General features: G+C 42.3%; 1 protein-coding gene across 1 annotated transcript; it reads right to left on the bottom strand.

Annotated features, from left to right (window-relative positions):
• Positions 1-470: 470 nt before the first annotated feature.
• Positions 471-18,343, bottom strand: LOC146198911 (katanin p60 ATPase-containing subunit A-like 2). The gene is made up of 16 exons (XM_084594392.1): positions 18,288-18,343; positions 17,484-17,544; positions 17,357-17,427; positions 17,073-17,233; positions 16,946-16,985; positions 15,291-15,426; positions 14,641-14,703; positions 13,833-13,928; positions 13,007-13,105; positions 12,392-12,455; positions 10,485-10,603; positions 9,144-9,238; positions 8,848-8,955; positions 6,435-6,615; positions 5,880-5,982; positions 471-4,919 (listed from the first exon to the last, which is right to left on the bottom strand). The coding sequence occupies exons 1-16, from the start codon at positions 18,305-18,307 to the stop codon at positions 4,774-4,776; spliced, it is 1,563 nt and encodes a 520-aa protein (XP_084450518.1). The 5' UTR covers positions 18,308-18,343; the 3' UTR covers positions 471-4,773.
• Between the last annotated feature and the right edge of the window lie 4,994 nt (positions 18,344-23,337).

Here is a 23,337-nt window from a genome sequence, read left to right as displayed (position 1 = left end):
ATGAAGACACCATTGCAGAGGGAGCAAGTAGGCTGGTTTGCTGTAGTACTGAAAGGATGGGCAGATGTACACAACTGCAATCGCTTGGCTATTGCAACGAGACCAAGTTACAGTAATAAAAAGAACCATTTTGATTTCTTGGGTTAAAACATTAAATGGAAATATGTTTCGTCGGGTCTGCATTTTGTCTACAAGAACCCAGCCATGCAAAATTATAGCAAGTTTTATGGCACTCGTGGTGCATTTTTGGCGCTTCCATGAAGTATTACTAAATACTGTGACTGTCCTGGAGTTTCGTTTTCTAGCGCTAAATTTATAATAGTGTGACTAAGAAAGGCTGCTGTATCAGTTCCCTCTATCCGACAAAATGGGCATCACTTTGCTTTTGGAATTCTTCCACTTGGTCTGGTCTGAAAGCTGCACAATTGTAAACCACACTTGAGGCATCGAATGCTGCAGTAACATTCCGCTGTTGCAGCAGAGAACAGCGGAATGTTACTGCAGCATTGGATGTCTCAAGTGTGGTTTACAATTGTGCAGCTTTCAGACCAGACCAAGCGGAAGAATTCCAAAACCAATTTTTGTGTGCCTTTCAAACAGTCAATACAAAACGCTGTACTATTAGTGGTTGACGTACAATATTTCACGCAAAGTCGTGTGATCATCACCTTGTACCACAATAGCAGCAAAATGCTCTAGGAGAGCTCTTTGTGAATGAGTAGTGTTATAACTAGCTTTTCGCTAACTAGACAACCTGCAATAAAGTTTAGGTGTCTCAATTGTTCATACATGCATCATTTGCACTTCTCCTGCTGCTGCTTTGCCTGCAATTACTTTACTTAAAATTAATTAAGGTATAGGTTGAGATGAAAGACTTGTATTGCACACAAGATATCCAGCATGACTAGAAGCACCAGACTGCTTGCAGGTGCAGTGAATAAATAAGATTTCATTCCCATACAAGTGCTCGGCTTTTGCATTGTTAGCTAAATGACGTTTAAAAACGTAGTAATGGGCACTTTAAGAGATGAAGGACAGAACATGACAGGCGCAAGGCGTTGATTCTGAAAGTGTCCACTATGTCAAATATCCATTCAGGTCCACAATGATTGGGTGGAGCCTTTAGTGTAGAGGTAACAACTGCTAGCGTCATCTCACCTGTGACCACATTTGCTGCTGTATTCAAAATCGTAATGTAAAATTTAATAAATTCTTGCCTTGTTAATATGGACACTTTGATTCACAAGCAAACTGTCCACAAAGTGAGTTACCTATAATAACAAATTGCAGGAAAAAATATTTTTAAAAAATTCTATGATTATAGTCTGCTTTTGTGCAAGTGGTGGCCAGTGAAGTTAAAATTACTGTGAAAAACCAGCACGGGAAAATGAGACGCATAAAGGAAGACACAATACAAGCGCTCAGCCCTCGGTACTAGAAGTTAAACTAATTAAGGCTGCGATTTAGGAGAGTTGGTATTCATTTGTAGTCAAAAAAACAGTGCGGAAAAATAGGACGCACAAAGAAAGACACAACATGACTCATTACCAACTCACCCAAATTGCAGCCTTAAGTTGAAATTAGACTGCTTTTGTGCAAGTGGTGGCCGGTGAAGTTGAAATTAAAGACAATTCTGGGAGCTGCAAGTACAATAGCCTGTTGACATTATGCTTGAAATAATGTGCAACTTGACGCATCTGCATATCAGCATGTAGTCAGATGAAAGTTGCTGAAAGTGACTTTCTACATGACACAAGGTGTACGGAGAGCTTTGCTTTACGGCTATTCATGCAATATGGAAAATGGTACGGTATATCGACTGGGCAATATTGCATTGTAAAGCATGAAACCACGAAACAAAAAAAGGTCATCACTAAGCCATTTTCCCTCTAATGTCCTGAACTCAAAATGCAGAAAATAATATACCTGGTTAGGAAAGCAGAGATTTTGTTCTCATCACTATCTATATTAAAGCCACCAAAATACATGGGCCCCAATAAACTCTGTGCATGTTCTTCCTCTTGCCCACTGTTTGGACAGCGAGTTAATCGTACTTGGGACAGAAACGAAATAAGAAGAAATGGGCATGGCAGGGCATGTAGTGTACAGGCAAGATAATCAATGGTTGCTAATGGCAACTGACTGAACTGACTGAGGGCTGTATTAAAGAGGTATGAATGGATAGCAAAACGTGTGCTGCAATTACCTATGGCCTAGCAGTTGCAAGTAGAAACAGGTGACTGTGCAAGATTTAAAAGTGGTGGGAACTTCCCTGTAACTAACTTGACCTGGGACAATTAGTAGTTGCTGCCCCCTTTCCCCAACCCTATTTTTTTTTTAGCAAGACAACGCACCTAGTTAAAGCCACCGGCATTCAGACGTGCTCTTAGTGGACACTTTCAGAATGTGAGCACAGTAGTACCCGTCGTGAGTCGCTCTGTTTAGCCATCTTTTAAAGCATTATTTGTTATGCTTTAAAAGACGGCCAAACAGAGAGCTAATTGATTAACTTTAACTGTATTCCAACTTTCAATTCTGTCGAACGATGTTGTAATACTGCAGTCACGCTCTGGCTGATGCTCTGAGCGCTGATAAATACAAAGAAGTCTTAGTTTTCTCTTACCGTGCAAAACTGGCTCCTTGAAATTAAAAAATAATAATGACAATAGAAGTGTAATACACAACACAGATGCATCATGATGGTGCAGCCACTAAGGAAAGCTTACAACAATACTTTGTCTCCCCTTGTTAGACCTTTCTTTGCGTGTAGATGCAACTTCAAAGATGTGATCAGATGCTCATGAAAGAAACACTATATTTCTAAAATTACATAGTAAAGCATTAGTAGTAATAGTACTTCTAATATTCTGTGCTAGCCATCATTGAATCAATTGGGTAGAGAGTTTGCTTGGCACATGAAAGCTATAGGTTGTTCAGTTTCCACAGAATTCCTCTATGAGCGCTGCCTTCACGGATGCATTACACTTCTACTGAAATATTCTACCAATTAATTATGTATGCTGAAACTGGAACAAGGTAGTCACACAGCATCAAGTGCGAGACTCGCTAATTTGTACAGCTCTACTCTCGTCACCATAAACATTTAAAACCTACACTGCACACTATATACCAAATGAGTGAAAATTCTAATAAAACAGCTCATTGATTTTACTCATATCACAGTTCTCCCCTTTTATCAATATATACAGTGGCTTCAACGTTTTGAAAGAATTGAAATATGGCTGCCTCGATGGAACGTTTTTCATGCGGCCAATCGAAGAAAGTCAGACTGATGAAATTATACCAAGGAAATCCGAGTACTTTGCAAGGACGCATTTTTCTGTATTTTTCCACATATCATATGCAGACTGCAAAACGATGTCTCGCAAATAATTCTGGCAAAATATTCATTTGGACGAAAAACGTTAGCAAATATCAGCATACTGGTCCTTAGTTCGAAAGTAGAAGTGGAAAGCACTTGGGCAACTTAGCATGGCGAGTTTTCTTTCAGAGATGAATGTGCCATCATTTCCAGCCGCTACACCACAGCACTGCTGCAGTTTGCATACATACTACTCTCCACTGTGGCTAGCGGTGAGTGTCAACGTCTGTGCACTTATAAACTGTGATTTGAACAAAAAGTGAAGTCAGGTTAACTGTCATTTGCATTTGCTTTTCAGTAATTCTGGAGCATATTTTTGTTGGGTTGAAAATGCAATATAACATAGAACTTTGTTGGGACAGTAAATAACTTGGTTTTGCTTTCTCGGAAGCATGCTACCACTAACATATAGCACACACATCAACTTTAGGCCATTAAAGAAACAAAAATTGAGCCATGTAGCAAGGCATAGCACGACTCAACTACAGTATGTGTTTGCACAAACTTTTTCAAGTAAGGTAGCAAAGATAAAACAAGTTTATCTGAAACAAGGGCATCTGATTTCATTAACATTTAAGGTAGCCTATCTGCATACGATAATTATAACAAAAAATGAACTGCACCTCACCTAAACATGGAATTGAATGTTAATTCGAGCTATGACACCGTAGCAACAGCATAATCCAGTTTTCTGTTTTGTTTAGAGTGCTAAAAAAGACTTAGCATAATGCACGGGCTCTAACTTTCACACTTTGACCGATGTGGTTAACCTCCTGTCAGGAAAACTTAAATGCATGATAAATGCCTGTTCTCTCAAAAGATATGCCAAATATCATGCCTTTTTTGAAATGAGCATGACACACTGATGTTCATCACATATACTGCCTCAAGTTCTTACCACTGCGATATACACTTCAAGCAATGCTTCAAAAGGAAGAAGTGAGGATATGGGTTAAGGTTCCCAAGCAATCACACTGCACTATTATGCATTACGTATACTTGTGGTCGCGCACTCATATTACTGTACTTCAATTGTTGATGACCGTGTGCACAACCACACAAGTACAAGAAATGGGAATTGTGAAATTCACCGGGCTTGCATTATGCAGCCTGTATGTCAACGAATGCATGGCAGCACTATCAATACAGTGTCTCGTCCAAATGTGTACTTCTTGCACTAAAGCCTCGCTCACAGTGTTTCCTAAAAAGATAAGGAAGCCTAATGCAGTTCCACACGTGCTAAGCCAACATGCTTTTCCTTTACTTTCTGCCACGCTTTATTTTTGTTTTGTGGGCTTTGGAACACAGACAGTCACCACGAGAAACGACATACATTTGTGGGCCTTGGTCGCAGGCTCTGCAGACCATCTGATCACAGGAGTGTGTGTGTGTTACGAAAGTGAGGAACCATACTCTTGGTGCCAGGTTTCAAACTTGGATGCGAGCGCTTTGCCAGTGGGCTTAGTCTGCTTGATGGCATCCAGGATGTCCTCTGTTGACACCGGATCAGGGATGATGCGGTCGGTTCCATCAGTTTCTGTAATCAATAACATTGCCAGCAATGTGCTTCAAGCAATGCAATGAAGTTTAGCGACAAGAAATGTAAGTTCAGAAATTTGAGTTTTTTTTTTTTTTCGCTTTCATTCCTATTTCTATTCAAAGCCTCTGTAAAAGCAGACATGCATTGTGAATCTGTACTTTGTGATCATGACAACTGCACAAAATGGAGCTGCCACAACAGAATGTGACACTCGAATGCTGTTATTTAGTTACAGAGGCAACAGCTGCTATGTGCAAGTTAAATTCCAGCTAACTTTAATTTTCAGCCACGCATGATAGCCACTGTCACTTACGTGCCATAAAACCCCATATAACTAACTAACTAACTCAACCTTGTTCATGCTCCAAGAAGCCATGTCATTGCAAAAGCTAAAGAAAAGCATCTTATTGCTTCTGCTTTTTTTTTTTTTTTTCAGAAGAGTGCAAATAAAATTGCTGGTTCAAATTTTACCAAACAAACCCATTGAGGTCTACAATGCAAGCAGAGTAACATTGTGCTTATTACCTCTTCAAGTTTCCACTTCACAAATTAAGCATGATATCAGTAACAATAAAAAAAGAAAAGGAGAGAGATGTCTTCTGCCTCTTGGCTGTGAAGCTGTGTTAAGATCAGCTCTATTGCTGGCTTTCAAGCAACTGCTAAATACCCTGACATCGACGTGTATCACTCCAGGTCAGCAGGAGGTTACCGAGCTTGAACCTTCTGGTATACTCATTTTCTGCAAGAAGTTTTACAGCAAAAGCCAAATGGTTCATTACTCATTTCACTCTGAAACTGAAAACCTGTTGCCATACTGTTCTTTTCAGCAATAACATTAATTCGTGCTTTAAAGCTTAAGCCTTCCGCTCCGTCTTGGCACTTCAAGCTTCTCACGAAGAACACATTTTAAACTTTAAAAGTCAGATTTTATCCAGTAGACCTTTAAAAGCTCCTTACCATTATCACAGCATTCAGCAGCTTCCAGTGCTTGGCGGAGAGACTTCATTACTGCTTCCTTGCAGGCGATCTTGATGTCTGATCCTGAGTAGCCCTCTGACGCCTATCACAAAAGCAAAGACAATATAAGTGTTCCCTCAAGGCCATCACTTTAAACACTGCATATGCTGATGTCCTTTGCCAGCAGTAGTCTCACTAATGCTACAAGGAAGAACTGCTGATATTGCTAGGTGCTATGTGGAAGTTAATTTTGGTTAGTACCAAACATTTGATTTCACATATTATGAATGCAAATTACACTTCTGCAAAGAAAGGAATACAAAACTAACAGTGATTTTATCACTAGAGCCTTCCGCCAATTCCTTAAGTGCTCGCAGAATATTGTACATTACAGGGCTTTTGCAAGGGTATAGTGACAATTTGCAAGAGCAATTGAACTTAAATTATGGGCATGCAGTCAGAACTATGTTTCACTTATAGAATTAACCCAAACTTGTATGGAAAAACTAATTGCACCAGATGTGTAAACAAGAGGGGGGTAGAAAGCAGCCACACCTCGCTGACAAGATTGTAGTCAATGTCAGCAGCCACAAAGCAGCTTTCCCGGCGGCCACCACTCTTGGAACTCTGGCCACCTTCTAGGAACTTGTGGAACAGGAAGGTGCGGGCTTCCTTGTTTGGTAGAGGAACAAGGATGCGTTTCTCCAGGCGCCGAAGAACGGCATGGTCAAGGTCCCTGGTTGGGGGCACCACATGCACCACATGTCACAACAACGTGCATACCCTTGCGATTGCTCTCCAACAGGATAAATGCACTCTAACTTCTGACAGTACAGTACAGTACCCAGTACCCAACCCAGTACCCAGCGCAATACAGTACCCAACTATGTTACTGCAAAACTAGTACGTAATGTGGTAGTCACGCAGTACTTAATACAGTAAGGCAGGGGCTCTCGAAGTGGGTTCCGAAAAGTTTTGGGGTTCCTTGGAGTGTTTTATGTGCTCCCCAAACACTCAAACCCATGCATGTCTCAGCACCTACTTTTTCCAAAGCCCACTCTATCTTAGAACTACACAGGCAGCATTATCAAATAAATTTGCATTTTTTGAGCAGCCATACATCTGCGCGTTATTCTTTGCATGCATGTCAGGGAGGAAGAGCTCTTTGGCAACTTTTCGAAAACACTTTGGAGGTTTAAAAGGTCAAGAACGTCTCCTATAAGGCAATGTCTCATTACATCATCCAACTTCTGAATGCGTTCCTGCACCACTGACTATAGAGAAGGTGCAGACATTATGCTCACGAGAGCTTCAAAGCAACAGTAAGTTGATAATGTCTAATTACGAAAAAAAAAAAGGCCCATAAAAATACAGCATCAGCATCTGATGGCAAGAGAAACTAAGTAGCCATACCAACTTTCTTTGCTCTTCTACATTTACAGCTCGTCGGAAAGGAATCGGGGTACATATCACAGTTATTGCGTTCTGCAGAGAATGCATGCACAATCTTGACAGACACGCATCAACGTCATGATCTAATATTTTTCTCATAATATCCTGTTGCGAAGTGCATTTGCTTTTCAACTGTGCAAAAAAATGGAGAAGACCATGCAATCACACTGCACTTTGCACGTTGATGACGTGGACGCATGTGCGTGCCTGCATGAGCGCCCGAAAAATGCAATAGTGCGGTTATTGCACCTTGCAATTTCATCAAGCCCGCACCGTGCACAAAGTAGGTGATTTGAAGGCTGAGGTGATAGTGAAACCACTTTGCCGGCCACCTAGCATACACAACAGAACATGAATGCCATCGGAAGCTTGCAGTCCTTAACCTGCAGCGTGCACCGGCCACATGCAGAAGGATTCAATGCTCGCACTTGTGTTTAGCATTTTTCTTAGTTATCTTTTTAGCACAATCTTAAATATGACACTTCGCATTCTTGACTATGTTCACCCCCACTGCTGTCCTCATATTTTGATGGTAGGTAGCCCACTGAGATGGTAAAATAGCGTTCCTTGAGAGCTCGCATATTTACATCACTCATGGCGCCTGCGGAAATTCGTCAGTGATAAGGCCATCAGTATCAGCTTTTTATGTAATTTTCTGGTTTATGGTTTAAAAAAAGTGTCCTTTTCTGTAAGCATAACATATTTGCCATTATGCGATGCTAGCTTAGCAGTCTGACTTGACACCACTGCCCTTCAGTGTCCTTTCAAAGGATTTCTATGGTAACTTGGCTGCCCATTGTGCACCTTATCGCAGACAGCGACACTCTTGCTAACCCTAGCATACCGCGTTTTAGTCTAATGAACCTGCCTCGATGGCATAGGGGTAGTGTGCCTTTTGTGAACAAAGGTTCCGAGGTTTGGTTCCACCACAAGACCACCCATTTTTTCATTTAAGCGGCATGTCTAGGTATAACGTCATGACTACGTCACGGCCCCTCTCGAGCAGTCAGGATTTTCTAGTCCCTCCGATGCCTCACGCCGATGTCCCATTTTCTGTCGAATGCGACTTTAGTATATTTGTGAACTTCATAAAATCTGAATGAGCAGTGTTGACAAAAATAAGGCATTACTTTTGGAAGTACTCATATATGGTTGCTATCTGTAGCACACCTTTAACTGCCCTATACAATGCAGGCATAGGAACCTGCTGGACACATGCTGCTGTAGAGCATCAACCAGTGCGACACTGCTCATGCTCATATTTGCACGATTCAGATAGTTTGCATAACCAGTTTTTTACAATGCACCTATGATGGTATCCCAAAATATTCAGTTTATAAAGAAATACAGCCCAATACATTTCGTCCAGTACACAACTGCCCACTAAAGCTGAGGCACTGAACCAACCTCCAGTCATTTCAAGCAATGTTTTGAAACTGCAATTATTGTTTGCTGCCACCGAATTAGGGCTACCTTTAAATTTCAGCAAAATTTTCTTGAGTGACTCGTTGCTTACCATGGAGAATTGGACGTGGCCAATACAAAAACATGATCTTTGGAGTTGCTCAGACCATCCATTTGTATCAGGAGCTCACTTTTCATCCGACGACTGGCCTCATTTTCACTGTAAAACAGACACACATAGTAAGAGCAGTTGCAGTGAGGACAAGTACAGAAACATCAAAACAATTTAATTAACCTAAGTACTACCTCTAAAAACCCTAAGCTCTTTCATGCTCCTAAGCTTCTTTATTGTTCTCCTTGTTTTCCATACAAAGAGGTATCTGACAACTGTAAGCATCAGAAGGCTACCTGTTTCCGAGGCCGCCTTTTGCGCCAACCAGTGCATCCAGTTCATCGAGAAATATGGTTGCAGGAGAGTTGTGCCGTGCCATTTCAAAGAGTACCTGCAAATCAATAAAATTTGAGCTTGCGTAAAAGTGATCATGTTTGTGAGCACCAAATACATGCTTTTAACATTCTTATTTTCTTTCTTGCACAGCCAAGATGATGAACGATGAGGTCCACTGGCTTCAATTTGAATGGCTTGATACTGACACTAACTGAACACGACTTTCTTCAATTGTTTGTTAATAATTGCCGTGAAAAGAGCCCATGTCTTTGTACCACAAAATTTCTCACAATATGCTCTTTCGTACACAGTATGAGTATGTGTACATGCACACAAAGCTACAAGTTTATCAAGCTATTCTTATGGCACAGTCTACAGAGAGATGGTGTCCACTGCGCCTGCTCTATATTCCCTCGACATCACCATTACTTGCGCTCTACAAAATCATTCCTATCTCAATTTCAGGTGAAAGTAAGGTGAAAGTTCAAAACCAAGAATCTGTTTCAAAAGAAAACTTTCTGTAGTTCAGTTTGCACAATCCGCCTTTTTCACAAGGCCGCTATGCACACGCGCGCCTCTCCCCTGGTTGAAAACGTGGCTGAAAACCACCAGCCCCCCTTGCACATGCCCAGTTATTGGCCTCCGCGATCAGCGCAGCCGGAGCTGAATTCGGGGGGGTCATGAGCAGTTCATATTTGTGACAGGTGTATGCGACAGATGGCGGTAGCTGTCATGAACACATATCAACACTTCGGAGGTGGCTGCGTCTCACAATGACGTTTTCAACCACTCCCAGAGGGCGCCACATTTCGTGAAAAAGCCAGATTCATCTTGCTTGCATCATTTTTAAAGAATGCGGATCACCTGGCGCACATAAATGCTCTACAATCTGGAGAATGTGTGTGCTTTTTAAAAACATTAATACTCTTGAAAGAAGGCAGCAGAGCAGGTAATAACACAAAACTTAAGAAGCACACACAAACACAAGGACAATGCTGCTTGTTAAACGTTAAAGCTCAACGTTAAACTCTTTTATTGACATTAATACTATACAGTCCAACTGATCATCACAGTATTTACATGAATAAAATTTGAAGCCTCATGCTCAAAAACCCACAGTGGGTGACATGCATACTTTATGCATAGCATGAAAGGCAGAGTCCACTTTCCAATAGCTGAGCAATGCTAGTAAGGACAGACAGCTTTCATAAAATGCAAAACGTTTTGAAGAAGAGATTCAATGACCGGCACAACCGCACCACTAGTATATTACAACAAACAGACTGTAGCATGTTACCCACCCTGACCAGCTTTTCAGACTCGCCCCGCCACTTGCTGACCAGTGTTGATGCTGTGATGTTGAAAAATGTTGTTTTGCACTCTGTAGCTACAGCTTTGGCAAGCAAGGTCTTTCCAGTGCCTGAAGTTGGGGCAAAGAGAAAAACAGTATGTTATTATTCTCTTGAAACCATGAGGTAATGTTACTCTAAAGTCTGATAAAAAAAAATGAACTAAAATGATCTGGAGATTACACTGCATTCTTGTCAAGTGCACTTGTTCAGTAAAACTCAGCTCACACTGCGGAAACAGTTGGCCTATTCTGTTTGGCAACAGTGTATTCGAGTAGTGTTGGTGACCCTGCCACACTGCTACAACATGAAATATCCGGAAATTTCCTTGACATACTGTAAAAACAACTTTGGCTACGCTCCTCCACTGCCTCTGTAGCGTAGCTGCTCACATGCTCTCTCTTCCATGGGAGACTTCCGTGCACGGAAGAGGAGGGCAACCATGACAACCTCACCCCAGTTAGTGTCAATTAACGGTGTCAACTACCTGGCTGCTTGCAAGACGCCGTACTGCGGCATACAACAAAGTGATGAGAAGAAACTTTTTTCGAGTACTGTTTGCAAGCGCGGTAGGCATTAAAAAGTAATCAATCACCGCTAAGTGCCTACTTTGTTGGTGTGTTGTTGCTGGCAGCTTCTCTCGGCCGGCAAACAATCCAAACACTATTGACCAGTGTTGTTTGCATTTAGTTTTCGTTGCCCAAATATGTCATACTGAGACAACACCCCGGCAACTTGTCATGTTTCTCAGCTGTTTGTGCAGTGTGACAAGCTGTTGGGAAACAAGTTTCCAGCTTGTTGGCCAATGTATTTTGTTCATGTCGCTGTTGTGTTCCCGCAGTTTGACTCAGCTTTAATTAAGTGGCATGCTAGAAACACCAAAATGTTTTTGTAAGAAAAATTAGACCATAACACAACTTAAGACAGGAGAGCTAATGGTGTTTTGATAGATGGTCGTTCTACAGGAGAAGTTTCCATCTTCACTGCCTTGTGCATTGTTTTCACTCCTCATGGATTCAGACAAAAGAACCGAAATGTATACACAAGACAACAGCTGGCCTGAAACTTCGGTGCTGTTCTACACATTGCCCATGTAAGATATACAACTGAAAACATCTCATCCAATTTCTGTAAATCTCGTTTCATAAACACGACATTAATAAATGCATCCAACTTCTTGTGGATGGTCCATACATCACACGCAACAACTGACATCAAAAATTGTAAAACACTACAATGTGTATTCCTAAAACCAGGATGATTACAATAATCACATTGAAGCACTCAAAAACTAGTTAATATGGCATTTTTAAACAAGAAAAACATTTTAGCTGAACTGTAAAGCCTGTAATTCTGCACAAGGTGAAACGGAACATTTAAACCAGCCGAATATGGATAAGAACAATCTTCTTTATAGACCTCTTGCATGCCTTGAGGCAAACGGTGATGTTATCATCACCAGCATTATAATATACAGGCAGTAAGCATAGATTCCTGTAGAAAATTTGTACCAGCATGATAATATAAAGGTAGTAAGCATAGATTTTTGCAGAAAATTTGCATTTATAATTTACTCCATCACAGCTTCCAAAGGTTCACGCATTTATGTGAGTCAAGCTTTCTGTGCCAGCATTTCAAATATAATAAATACCCAATGTGTACACTGACGGCAAATTGGAAGAAAATTGCATTTCTTAAGTTTAACAAAAATTGTTTCATATGATATGAAAGAGGCCTTTAAAAGAAATTGGAGCCTTAGGTTCTATGCCACGTTTGTGAATAATGCTCATCACTGTTCAGCTTTCGAAACATTCACAAAGCAGGCACACAACATGTCTACATGTGGGATGGGAAACCACCTGGTGGTCCGAACAGCAGAAGTCCTTTCCATGGACCCATTATTCCAGAAAAGATGTCTGGATACTGAGCAGCGTGCAACGACAATAATAAAGAAAGCAGTGTAATCAGTGATTCATCAGATTCAACAACACTCGTTTCAAGTATTCTTCCCAATTGCTTGCTTTTGGTTCAAGATTTCAAAAAGCACTCTTTGTAAGTTACAAAATTGCAATTATTATTGGACGATGTAAAAAAATAATAGTAGGACAGCTTGATAAAATGCGCAAGAAAAAAAGAAACAGACAACACAACTAAATAGCATTACAACAGGCTGCACCCTAATTTCATACCAAAAAGCAATGCACATTTCCATTTCTCACAAAATAACTCAAAAGCTATCTGTCTTCAAAACAAGTGTGCAAATGGCATAAGCAGCTTGTTAAAAGTTTACACATAGGCTAATAAACAGACATGTCTAGCTCCCAAGCTCTCATTTTATACCTTTCATTGCATAATTATTAGGGCAACGAAACTAGAAGGGCACATCACACTTCAAAAAAGCTCCATTACCTTAAGAAGAATTATCACTGATATTATTTGACAGAATAAGCAGAGAAGCGAACAGTCCGACTAACCTTCATGGGGTAAATGAGAGCTTCTTTGATGAGTCGCTTTGCCGACTCCAGCCCTACAATGTCATTCCAGTGCACATTGGGACTGTCCACATAAACATCCTGCAAGCAGAGGAGCACTCTCACATTTTTTCTCTGCCCAATAGTCTGCCCCATGCAGTTCATACACCACGCACCTCTTTACTGAAAATCAGTTTGCACATAGTTTAACAATTTTCTGATGTGCTCAGGATACTGGTACTATTATTACCAATAATGTGATGCACACAGAAGCACACTGGTGTAGATGGCTGCCAGGTATATGACGTAGCACCACACAGAGCCCAATAAATCAAATAGTTTGAATTATTGTGTAAACTGTGAAATGTTGGGTTTAATGCCCCAAAGCTGTACATGGGCTATGGATAATAGCTCCGGATCATCACCTTAAGTTCTTTAAATTGCACAGAGATGACTAAATACACAGATGCCTTATTGCTTTTTTATTCCATCGAATGCCACAAGCCGGCCTCCTGACAAGCCCAGCTCGTCCTGTATTTTGTGGCACTCTGTGACCAGTTGGCAACGAGTAGGGCCCGTTCAATAATAATTTTAGTCGAGCCGACAGATGTTGGTATGGGAACTAAAAGGCCGTTTAGGATAAAATTTCATTAAAAAAAATGTCTGTTAGGGGGTTAAACCTGCATTCTGCAACACAGTAGTCAGAAGATTTGGATGTAATCCCAGTCACAACAACTACATTTCAATGGAGGCAAAACTCAATAAATATGCCCGTGTGCTGTGTCATCTCTGCACAATTCCCTGGCAAAATAAAACGTGTTTACTGTACCTTTGAAATGATGTCTACCAAGTTGAACCACTCACTTCCCAGTGTGGCGCCCATGGCTTGTGGTAGCTTTAGTTGGGGTGCTCCTGGAGTACATATCTGCATCAGCAGAGAAGGCTTATCAGCATTGATACTACGCAAATGATTGCATGAGAAAAAAGAAGTGCAAGTGTTCACTGTTTCACAAAACCGAAGTGCTAATGCATTTTATTTTACTTTCCAGCAATCATACGAAACAGCTTTTACATTAGGTTTCTGAGTATCAACATGTTTTGATGAATGCTGGTCAGTTCATTCAGCAGATGTGATGAAGATTAGATTGTTCTAACAAAGCCCATGTCATAAGCACAGTAACCGCAAAAACTGTTGGATTCATAAGGAAAAGGCTAAAATATGCTATTGATATTACATTGGAAGTTGCATGTTCATATAAGCACAAGATAACTATGTATACATGTAATTACATGAACAAGTTGATACCTAAGACCGCACAGGCAATGGTTATAGTATCTTTTATGCCTTGGTCAACTGCGTGGCTCTAGGAGTAGCATCCTAATCAAAGAAAGTCCCTGCTTTAGTCAGTCAAGTAATCTTCCGCATTTCCCGATTTTGTTAGATGAAAGTACAAATATACTAAGGCATTTTAAAGAGCCTACATACTGTAATGGACATGGTATCAAGTAACATTCAAACATGTAGAAAAATTCTACCAATATTATGAGACCACTACATAGTAACTAATTTGTGCACTTGATAAAATATTATATGTGGGCAGTAGTGCTATAACAAGTTGAAGGGTGCTATAACTGACCTGAATTCCAAGACGCCTGTCAATGGTGATATTTTCTGGCCGGAAGGTGTTCTCCGAGACAAGCTATCGAAGAAAAGAAATAAGTATAGAAAATAAAAGATACCTGTGGCACCAAACTAATGCTAAGATCAACCTTATTACTACAATAAGGAAATTGTAAATACAAAAGGCAATAAGTATGAGAGGTAACTTTTTCACAAGCCTCTTCAGTTTTGCTCAAAAAGTTGCTATTTTTCATAAAAAATAGACCATAATAACAAAGCTTCCACCTGGAACACCTCAATGTATTCTCAAGTGCACATAAGAGTGTTATTATAAAGCATTCCTTCTCAAATGGTACCTCCTTCCAGTCCATTCTGGCCTGCACCTATTTTTACCCACTTTTCTGTAGTAGTATGCACAATGCCTCAGCTATTTTTATAGACAGAGGTCAAATTAATTATTAGACAATCTTGGTTCAACATAACAATTATTGCATGAAATGCCACAGCTTCATATGCAAATTTAAATGGCAGTAATTACATTAACTGGAGTTGGCTATAAAAAAAATTACAGTGCACTACTCAGCCGCTCACTCATTCAAGAAGTTACAGCAAGCATTCGATGAGCAAAAAAAAAAATGAAATCGAAGCAAAAAAATGTGGACCCACCTTTCCTTTGGTAAGCTGTGAGTCAGGCTTTTGCTTTTCATCACTGCTTGCTCGATGAAGGCCACGTATCCGAAAAGTGCTGCAAAAAGAGCCACCTCCATTATTTGAAGTCTGGGAGGCCTGCCCCTGCAAAGTGCTGAAAAATGAGAGAAGAGATTAAAAGAAAGTACAAAACCTCGAGAGAAGGCAGTGTGCTAGGATTGGTTTATGGGGTTTAACGTCTCAAAGTGACTCAGGCTATGAGAGACGCCGTAGTGGGGGTGGGATCTCGAAAATTCGACTACCAGGGGTTCTTTAACGGGCACTAACATCGCACAGCACATGGGCGCCTTGCTTTTTGCCTCCATCGAAAAGTGGCCGCTGCAGCCGGGATTCGATCCTTCATCATTGGTTTCAATAGTCGAGTGCCTTAACCACTGAGCCACTGTGGCAGATCTCTTAGAGCAAGCACTGTCCAGGATTGATAATGCATTTTGCATTGCTACCTCAGGCAAAGATGACTCTGGCACTAATGATTCTGCTGTCTAAATTACTAGCACATCTACAGTCATATTTTGCAACAAGGTAATTGGCACTGTGAAGCTTATCAGCTCTGTCTCATCCAAAAGATATAAAGCCACTCGCATCATACGCTAATGTCAAAAAGTAAGTGCGAGGCACTAACAAGCACAGCTTCATCTATAACTAGGAAGATGAAGCATGAGTCATTTTTTGGCTCCTTCCTCGTATTGACGTTTCATCCTGCTCACAAGATGCTGACTTCAAAATGGCACCAGTGCTCTCTGTTCTATGAAATTGGTCATATTTAGTAAGTCTTGCCTGCATCCGTAATCACATTTCAGCTGATTTTCAATGAAGCAGGTACATAGATGCCTTTAGTGAGTATCAAACAGAAACCACAACATGATGCCATCTCAATGCAATATTTATGCATAAGTGAGCCTGTCATCTACTGAAGTGTAGGACTTAAGCACTAATAAGCTGATGGACCAGTAAAACAACTTACACCTGCCTTCATTAACAATGCAACTTTCACTTCATATATTTTCATGCCAGTTTGAATTAGTCGGCTTCAATACACATTTGACAGCATACCAGAAGTCACCTGAAAGAAGCATGCATCAGAAACAATGCAGGTCAATGAATGCTAGTTCTCACTTTCATTTTGAGCAAACAGAAGCATATAAGCTGCACATTTAGGCTTTAAATATGTTTGTCGATGGAACGTGGATAACAAACATTTAGACATATTTCTTCATTACAGTGACAAGTAAACCACCAACTATGACAGTAATGTTGGCAACTGATGAAACCATGCCGAAATTGACAAAAGCTTAACAATCACAAAATGCCACTTCTGTAAGATGGTATTAAATTCTGGGGTAGTTCATGCACTCAACTGCTGTTTTAATAATCAAAAATGCTAAATTAATATTTGAAATGTGAAAGCTTGATGGAAGAGCTTTTCTTTAAGTGAATGTTAATGTTAATTTTAACTCAGCAGTGCTGAAATGAATAAAGCAAGCAGAAGTAATGTTAATATTGCTAAATTTATTTTTTCATGCCTAGGATGTTCCTTTCGTAGCTGAAAAAAAAAACAATGTGTGGTGGCTCTATAACTGCAGACATCATGAAAAAGTGCTGAAATCACTCACTTTCCCCGTGTTGACTTGGACTGCTTCTGTGTGCTGCTGTCTGCATGAAAATAGGGAAAATAAACTGTGAGCTATTACAGTGCAGAAAATAAACAAAAAAGAAGCAAAAAAGCCTGTGATAACAAACCTTCCAGTTTGCGGGTGATGTGAGGCTGCTTCCTAAACTTGACAAATTGGAACGTTTCATACTCTTGCAGTATAAGCTCCAAGTCAACATTGTCACACAGAACATACTGGTCAAGCTTGATGGTTGACTCTGCCTTGAGGCTTTCTGCAGTCGTCATGAGCCTTTTAAAAGTCGTGCAGGAAGTAAAAAAAAAAAAAAAAAAAAGTAAACGATTAAAATCAGTTATGCACAATTAGGTGCGGTAGTTTACATAAAAATGGGAACAAGTTGATGTCTCATGTTACCCTTGGTGTTGAAGATAGTGCAGAATCAAAACCAGGAGGTTGCGTTTCCGGATAGCCGACTTCTGTTCCTCCTGTATGGTAAAAGCCTTCATCATTTCTTAGCACCTCTGCTGAGCTGAATACTCACAGAGTCGTTTAGGTGTCCATCCACGAAGGCCTTTGCGGTGGCTTTTGACTCTGCCATCTTCCTGCGAAAACAAACATTGCAAGGGTGAACTAAACGCGCCTTTTCTCCTTACTTGTATAACAAACCTCATGGTATAAGAGAATTTTATCGTTCTTGCATTTCGGGGGTCCGTAACGGACCTAAGAGGCACGAACGACATCACTTCCTGAAGTGAACACTTGCGGCCGCCGCGGAAACCGCAGAGCTGACTGATGAGCTGACCTGCGCCACTTTTTCTATGTTTTAGTCACTTTCGCCAGCTAAAACCAGCAGCGGAGCAAAAATGACACTTCTGTGCGTGACAGACATAAGCGAGCGGCTCACAGACGCTCGTTCGCAGAATTATAAATAGAAGAATTGATCGCTGGAGCGTGAGCTTAGCATTATCGTCCACACGAACTCTTCTGACACCGTTGACCGAAAGTGGCACATTGTAAAGCCGCAATGCGCTTCTGCTGCTTTCAGGCATACAAACAAGACAGGCGAGACTACAAGCACGAGACGCTTCGACAAACAATTCTAAATACCTATAAGCAGCTGATCAGCAGGTAACGCCTTGAGACGCTTAACACACTGCCATCCCTTACAGCATACTTCACGGCACAGCTGATCGCCCGACGTCCGACATCAACGCCACAAGCAAATGCAGCACGCACTGCATGTAGTTCGTCACCCGGTTGTTTTGGTCGCTTAAGTGATTTTAACTCGAGTGCTTGATATCCACACGCAGCAGCAGTCGCAAATGATTAGTTTAGGTAGCATTACCTAGGTGGCAGCGCGCCCATGAGGTGCTGGAAGCCCAAGCCTGCAGAAAACTGCAGCCAAACCCTCCGACTAAAGTTGGTAGAGCAATCGCTTTGGAAACTTCCCGATAGGTGCATGGCGGGTATTTCAAATGTTACTTTTTGCTTCCGCGTGAGCTTACTTTGGTGTCTGAGTGCAGCGTTTTCATTCACACTTCCAAACACTTCCAAATGATCATTCCCCGGCCAGCAGTCAGGAACTCTGGAACAAAGCGAAAAGACCCCCCCCCCCCCCCCCCCCTCCTACCTACCCCTGCGCAGTTTCCACATGCCTGCACTTACTTCAGATTTAATTTGCGGAAATCTGTAAGTCAGCTTCTCCAAAAGGCTTGTTTTCCAACCAAAAGGTCTCGTTCCCAGACTCCACTCTCGCAGTCTTTGTTACGAAAAGAGGCAGACGGCTTTCAATGGCGCATCTATGCTGGGGCGATTTGCGAAAGTGAGACAGGAAGGGAGTGTGACGAATGGGCCGAAACCAGTCACGCTGGAGCAGCAAGGGCAAGACGCTGTACAATCTCTCCCCCCCCCCCCCCCCCCTCCCCTTTCATTCTCTTTTTTACATATGAAGGGGTGGTATTCAACCATTGTACCTTTTTGAAGTGTCTCTCTGAGTCATCTTGAAGTCAACTGCACATTCCAGAGTTTACTTAGAAAGGGAAGTTTGCCTCTGTTCGCTTCTTCAAATAATGCGAGTGTGCCGTCTAGGAACGAGACCTTTTGGTTGGAAAACAAGCCTTGCGGAGAAACTGACTTACAGATTTCCGCAAATGGTCTATTCTAGGATGTTAATAACCTAAAGCACAATGGGGGTTTAACTATAGTTGACTTCGCGGCGTGTCCTAAAGCATTTCGTTGGATTGAGAAAATTAGACCACTCGCTTTCCAGCTTCCAGCAGAAGTCAATTGACTGACCTCCCTTCATGAGCATGATCAGTTTAACTACTATGTTAACTACGCAAACATTTTATTGCTCTCGATAGCTCTTCTTGTGAGGACCGTAGTAAAGTTGCCTATTTCAATTTACGTTTCACAAATGCGCATCTTTTGAACAGCGCAACTAATAAAAAGATAAACATATTGAACAAATAAGAGATGGTCTAACAGCGCACAAAAACACGCGCTGTGCGCGGTGCATTGTGGGTAATTGAGGCGCAGTCGGCCATTTTTGTGTCCATGGAACGAACAGGGCGAACGTACATATCAAGTGCTGTCGATCGTGCGGTTCTACAGGCAGTGGCATCCGCAGCTATATGTTGTTTATTGAGCTATCGTAGACTGTAATAGACGCGTGCTAAGTGTAAACAACGGAAGCTGAAGAGCTGCGCAAACGACCTCGGCATTTTAAGGTTCGGTTCCGGAAGTACACACGAACAACTCCACTCGAACGAGACACCTCACCGAGATGCGACGTCACGTATGGCTGGCACGCTCAACCGCACAAGTATCATGGAATATGAGAAATGTATGTCAACGTTGGCATGCAGCGCGCCGCTAACACCTCCTCGTCGTGTTTTACTGCAATAAAATTCTTCAAAAGGGCTCGCTAAACTTTGTGTTTGCCTTACTTGCCTCATTAGATCAGAAGAAGTCGGATGTTCGCATCGTCTGTGTCGGCTGCTAATCAAAGCAGACCGCATGCAGATTCGGCGAAGGAACGTAAGCGGGCAGAGTTGTTTTGCATAAGGTTTGAAGAACTTTATAAACTTATTTATCTCTAATAACAAATCAAGTTTAGCTTGGCGAAAACTGCGCTGTATTTCAAGAGTTTAGTTGCAAAAAGTTATTTCGAGCCCGCAAGGCAACGAGGTGGCGCCACCAGTGTCATCGCTGTGGCCTGTGGCAGCGGTTTCTTTTGCTTCCTTACTGCCACAGACGACGCAAACATCCGACTTCTTCTGATCGATTGAGGCAAGTACACCAAACAAGTTTGTATAAAAGATACTGACTACCAAACGCCATTTCTATGCAGAATATCAGCTACAAAAATTCAGCGGTTTAGCGGGTTTAGTTGGAAACGATGGACGGCAGCGAGTTCGTCTGCTTCAACCGCGGCTCTTAACTCAGCCGCTTGTAACGTAGAACGCTTTGCGTTCTTCGAATGGTCAGTAGGCTTGCGATTGGTTTCTTGTGACGCAGCTCGTCCGTAGGACAAGGAATTCATGAATGTCGCACATATTTATGCGTGGGCACAGCCGACGCTTACCGTGCAGTTGCGCATATCGACTGCACACGGGTCAGTACCAAAGTTTTGTTTCGTACAGGTCTCTGTCCGCATCGCGCACACTTTGCCGATAAATCGAACTGTCACTCATGATACAGATTGAGCTTTCATAACAACGGTGCTGGCATGAGGCAGAGTGACAGAGCAAATGGACGCGCACGAACAGTTAAGCTAACTGCCGCCTCGTGCTAGTAGTGCCGCCGTTCTTTATGACCAGCACTGCTACGGTGGTATATAATGCTGGTTGGCTTTTACTGCAAACTTTCTCGCCGGCTTCTTCTCGCAATGTAGGCAATTTCAAATCCTCGAAACTTTTCAGATCACTCTGTTCACATCCCTCCCACACGTATTATCCCTGTTAAGAACATTTGAAATAGAATACAGGGAAATCTCATCTTAATCAAATAGTTTTATAGCGGCGAGACAGGCACCTGGCGATTAATTCGAGCCCAGCTAGAGAGGAAAATAGACGGAAAAAGAGAAAGCGGCTGGCAACCACTTTTCTGCACATCGCTGTATACAAAGGAGAAGAATAATTTTAAATGAGATTTTTCTGTTGAATGTTTTGAGTCAGATTTGCAATACCTGACTTAAAACAGCTGACAGCATAACTAATCATCCGCACTTCTGATGTATTAGTCTCGAAGCCGTTATTTTAAAGTACTATCAGTTGACATCAAAGGCACGTCATTTTTTTTAACGGACTCATGGACAGCTTTGGACTGATACATGATGTGAGGGCACATATTTCCCCTTTTCTTCCACCCGTGTGTAGTTCTGCCAGCATTTAATTTTAAAACGCAGCTTGTGACAGGGATCAGCATTGAGAAAAGCCACCTGCCACAACCGTAAGCAAAGCGAAGAGACGGAACCTTTCCAGATTTATGGGAGAGAAGGTGAGAGGTTACACAGAGGCTGTGAGTGCGAAGAAATGCGCGACCGGAATGGGGCTGCCCCCCCCCCCCCCCCTCCCCACGGGAAGAACCCAAATGATGGCTAATGGGGAAGGAGGAGGTTGTGACGAGGGATGAAGAATGCGCAACTTGAAGGTGGTGCTACGAGCAAAAGCCAAAGATGAAAGCAGCGGAAAGCAGAGCCAAACCGTGAAAGCAGATGATTATAGCGAGAGCTCTGGAAGGGCACCGGCGGAATAGGGAAAGGTGGAAGCGTTATGTTGGAAAGAGAGGAGAAGCATGCGGCGGGAGGAACGCCACAAGAAACACGGACGTAAAAAGACACCGTGTACGAAAACACAATCCGGCTCCTGTGTCCTCTTTTCAAGTACGTAAGATGGAGGCAGCGTATACGGCGGTGACGAGCGAAAAGGGTCGCGCTTCAAAACAGCGGAAAACCCGGACGGACTTCAAACGTAAAAGGGAAACAATGATTTCTTTGTTTTCTATTTGTACAACAATTTTTCGCGTTGTTGTTGAAACAATAAATGGAGAACGAGAGATGTTTTATCATAACTCATGATTTGAATACTTACGGTTTCGTGAACAATATTCATGTCCAGTTGAAACTAGGTTTAACGAAGCTGAGGGGAGTATTTCGTGAAATGGAGAGCTTCATTAAATTTAGTGACGCATTTCTCGGTTACTTAATTGGATAAATTAAATTATATGGTGTAGCAGTATCCAGAAATGCCGTGGGATCATTTTGCAAAGACTTAATTGCACCGAAAATAAAATTCCGACCCGCGATAGCAGCCGACATCACTAGCACGAACAACCAAAGCTGTGATCTCAACAAGAAGAGTTCAAGTGGACGACAAATTTACCTACTAGCAAATAAGTCACGATAGCGTGCGATTTGTAAGCAACGATCGCACGGATTCCTCTTCTGTTGAAGTGCGTCCAGCACGTCTCTCGTGCACTCGTATGTTCCAGCCAACTGTCGCAGCAGACAAAGGGCATCCACCGCTTACTGGCCTTGTGGTGAATTCAGTTCAAAATCGGAAATCTCGTTTTGCACAGCGCGGTTCGGTAAAAGCGGGACGAAAGTGCCCCGCGACCTTACAATTGGTTCGTAATCAATAACTTGTTGGGTAGTTTCTACAAAGCAGACCAAAAATGAACACTTTTCAACTTCACTTTTCGGCAAAAGGTTCGTTAAATCGGGACAGATCTCGAAATTTGGTCCGTTTAAATCGAGTTTCGTTAAATCGAGGTTTAACCTATAATTTGTATCTATATTTTATTTTCTATCTCAGGTGGCGAAGAGGTGCCCGGATGACTTGTCACTGTTAGGAAGTCTACATGTCACGCCCCCTCCGTCACTGTCGTTCGGCCACAGCTCCGCCCCGGCGTGCCGACCGCCCATTGGCACCTTTTGGCGGGAACACAGCACCGCTTGGAGCCTTGGACTGCCGCGCTCGCGCCACGGTCCGAGCGGAGTCGAGGGAGAGGCCGCTCCGGGACGTAAGGTGCGTTGGTGGTGAAAAACTATTTGGTGGGAGCCGCGAAATATTTGTTACAAGGGCTGGGCCGGCTCCTGATCACGGGTGGTGGCCGGAAGGCCGTGCCTGACGGCGACCGCTTCAAACCCAGTCGACCATGCAGTCTCCTTTGTGAAGCCTGTTCTGAGTATGGAGACCGCGGTCTCCCAATTCTGAGTACGTTGCTCTTCTTGTCCGCCGGAGTTTGTCCGTACAAAAGAGAATGCACGTTCGCTAGAGCCTGTCGATCGTGGTATAGCGATTCCTGACCGGCGTATACCTTGCATAGGTTGCCCACTTTCTCTCTCTCTCTCTCTCTCTCTCTCTCTCTCTCCTCCTCATCTCTCTCTCTCT

The sequence above is a fragment of the Amblyomma maculatum genome, chromosome 2 (genome assembly GCF_055883805.1).
Source record: "Amblyomma maculatum isolate TAMU_Amacu chromosome 2, ASM5588380v1, whole genome shotgun sequence".
NCBI classification, from domain to species: Eukaryota; Metazoa; Arthropoda; class Arachnida; order Ixodida; family Ixodidae; genus Amblyomma; species Amblyomma maculatum.
Note: the sequence above shows the minus strand (reverse complement) of the source record. Positions and strands in the feature narration are given on the sequence as shown.

Bases quoted from the DNA above. Each gene is read 5' to 3' on its own strand.
- LOC146198911 (XM_084594392.1), bottom strand. From the start codon at position 18,307: ATGGGCGCGCTGCCACCTAG. The intron at 13,929-14,640 runs GTCAGTTATAGC...CTGCTGATGCAG, and splicing joins ACAGGCGTCTTGGAATTCAG to ATATGTACTCCAGGAGCACC. The intron at 6,616-8,847 runs GTAAGCAACGAG...GCCCCCAACCAG, and splicing joins GCCACGTCCAATTCTCCATG to GGACCTTGACCATGCCGTTC.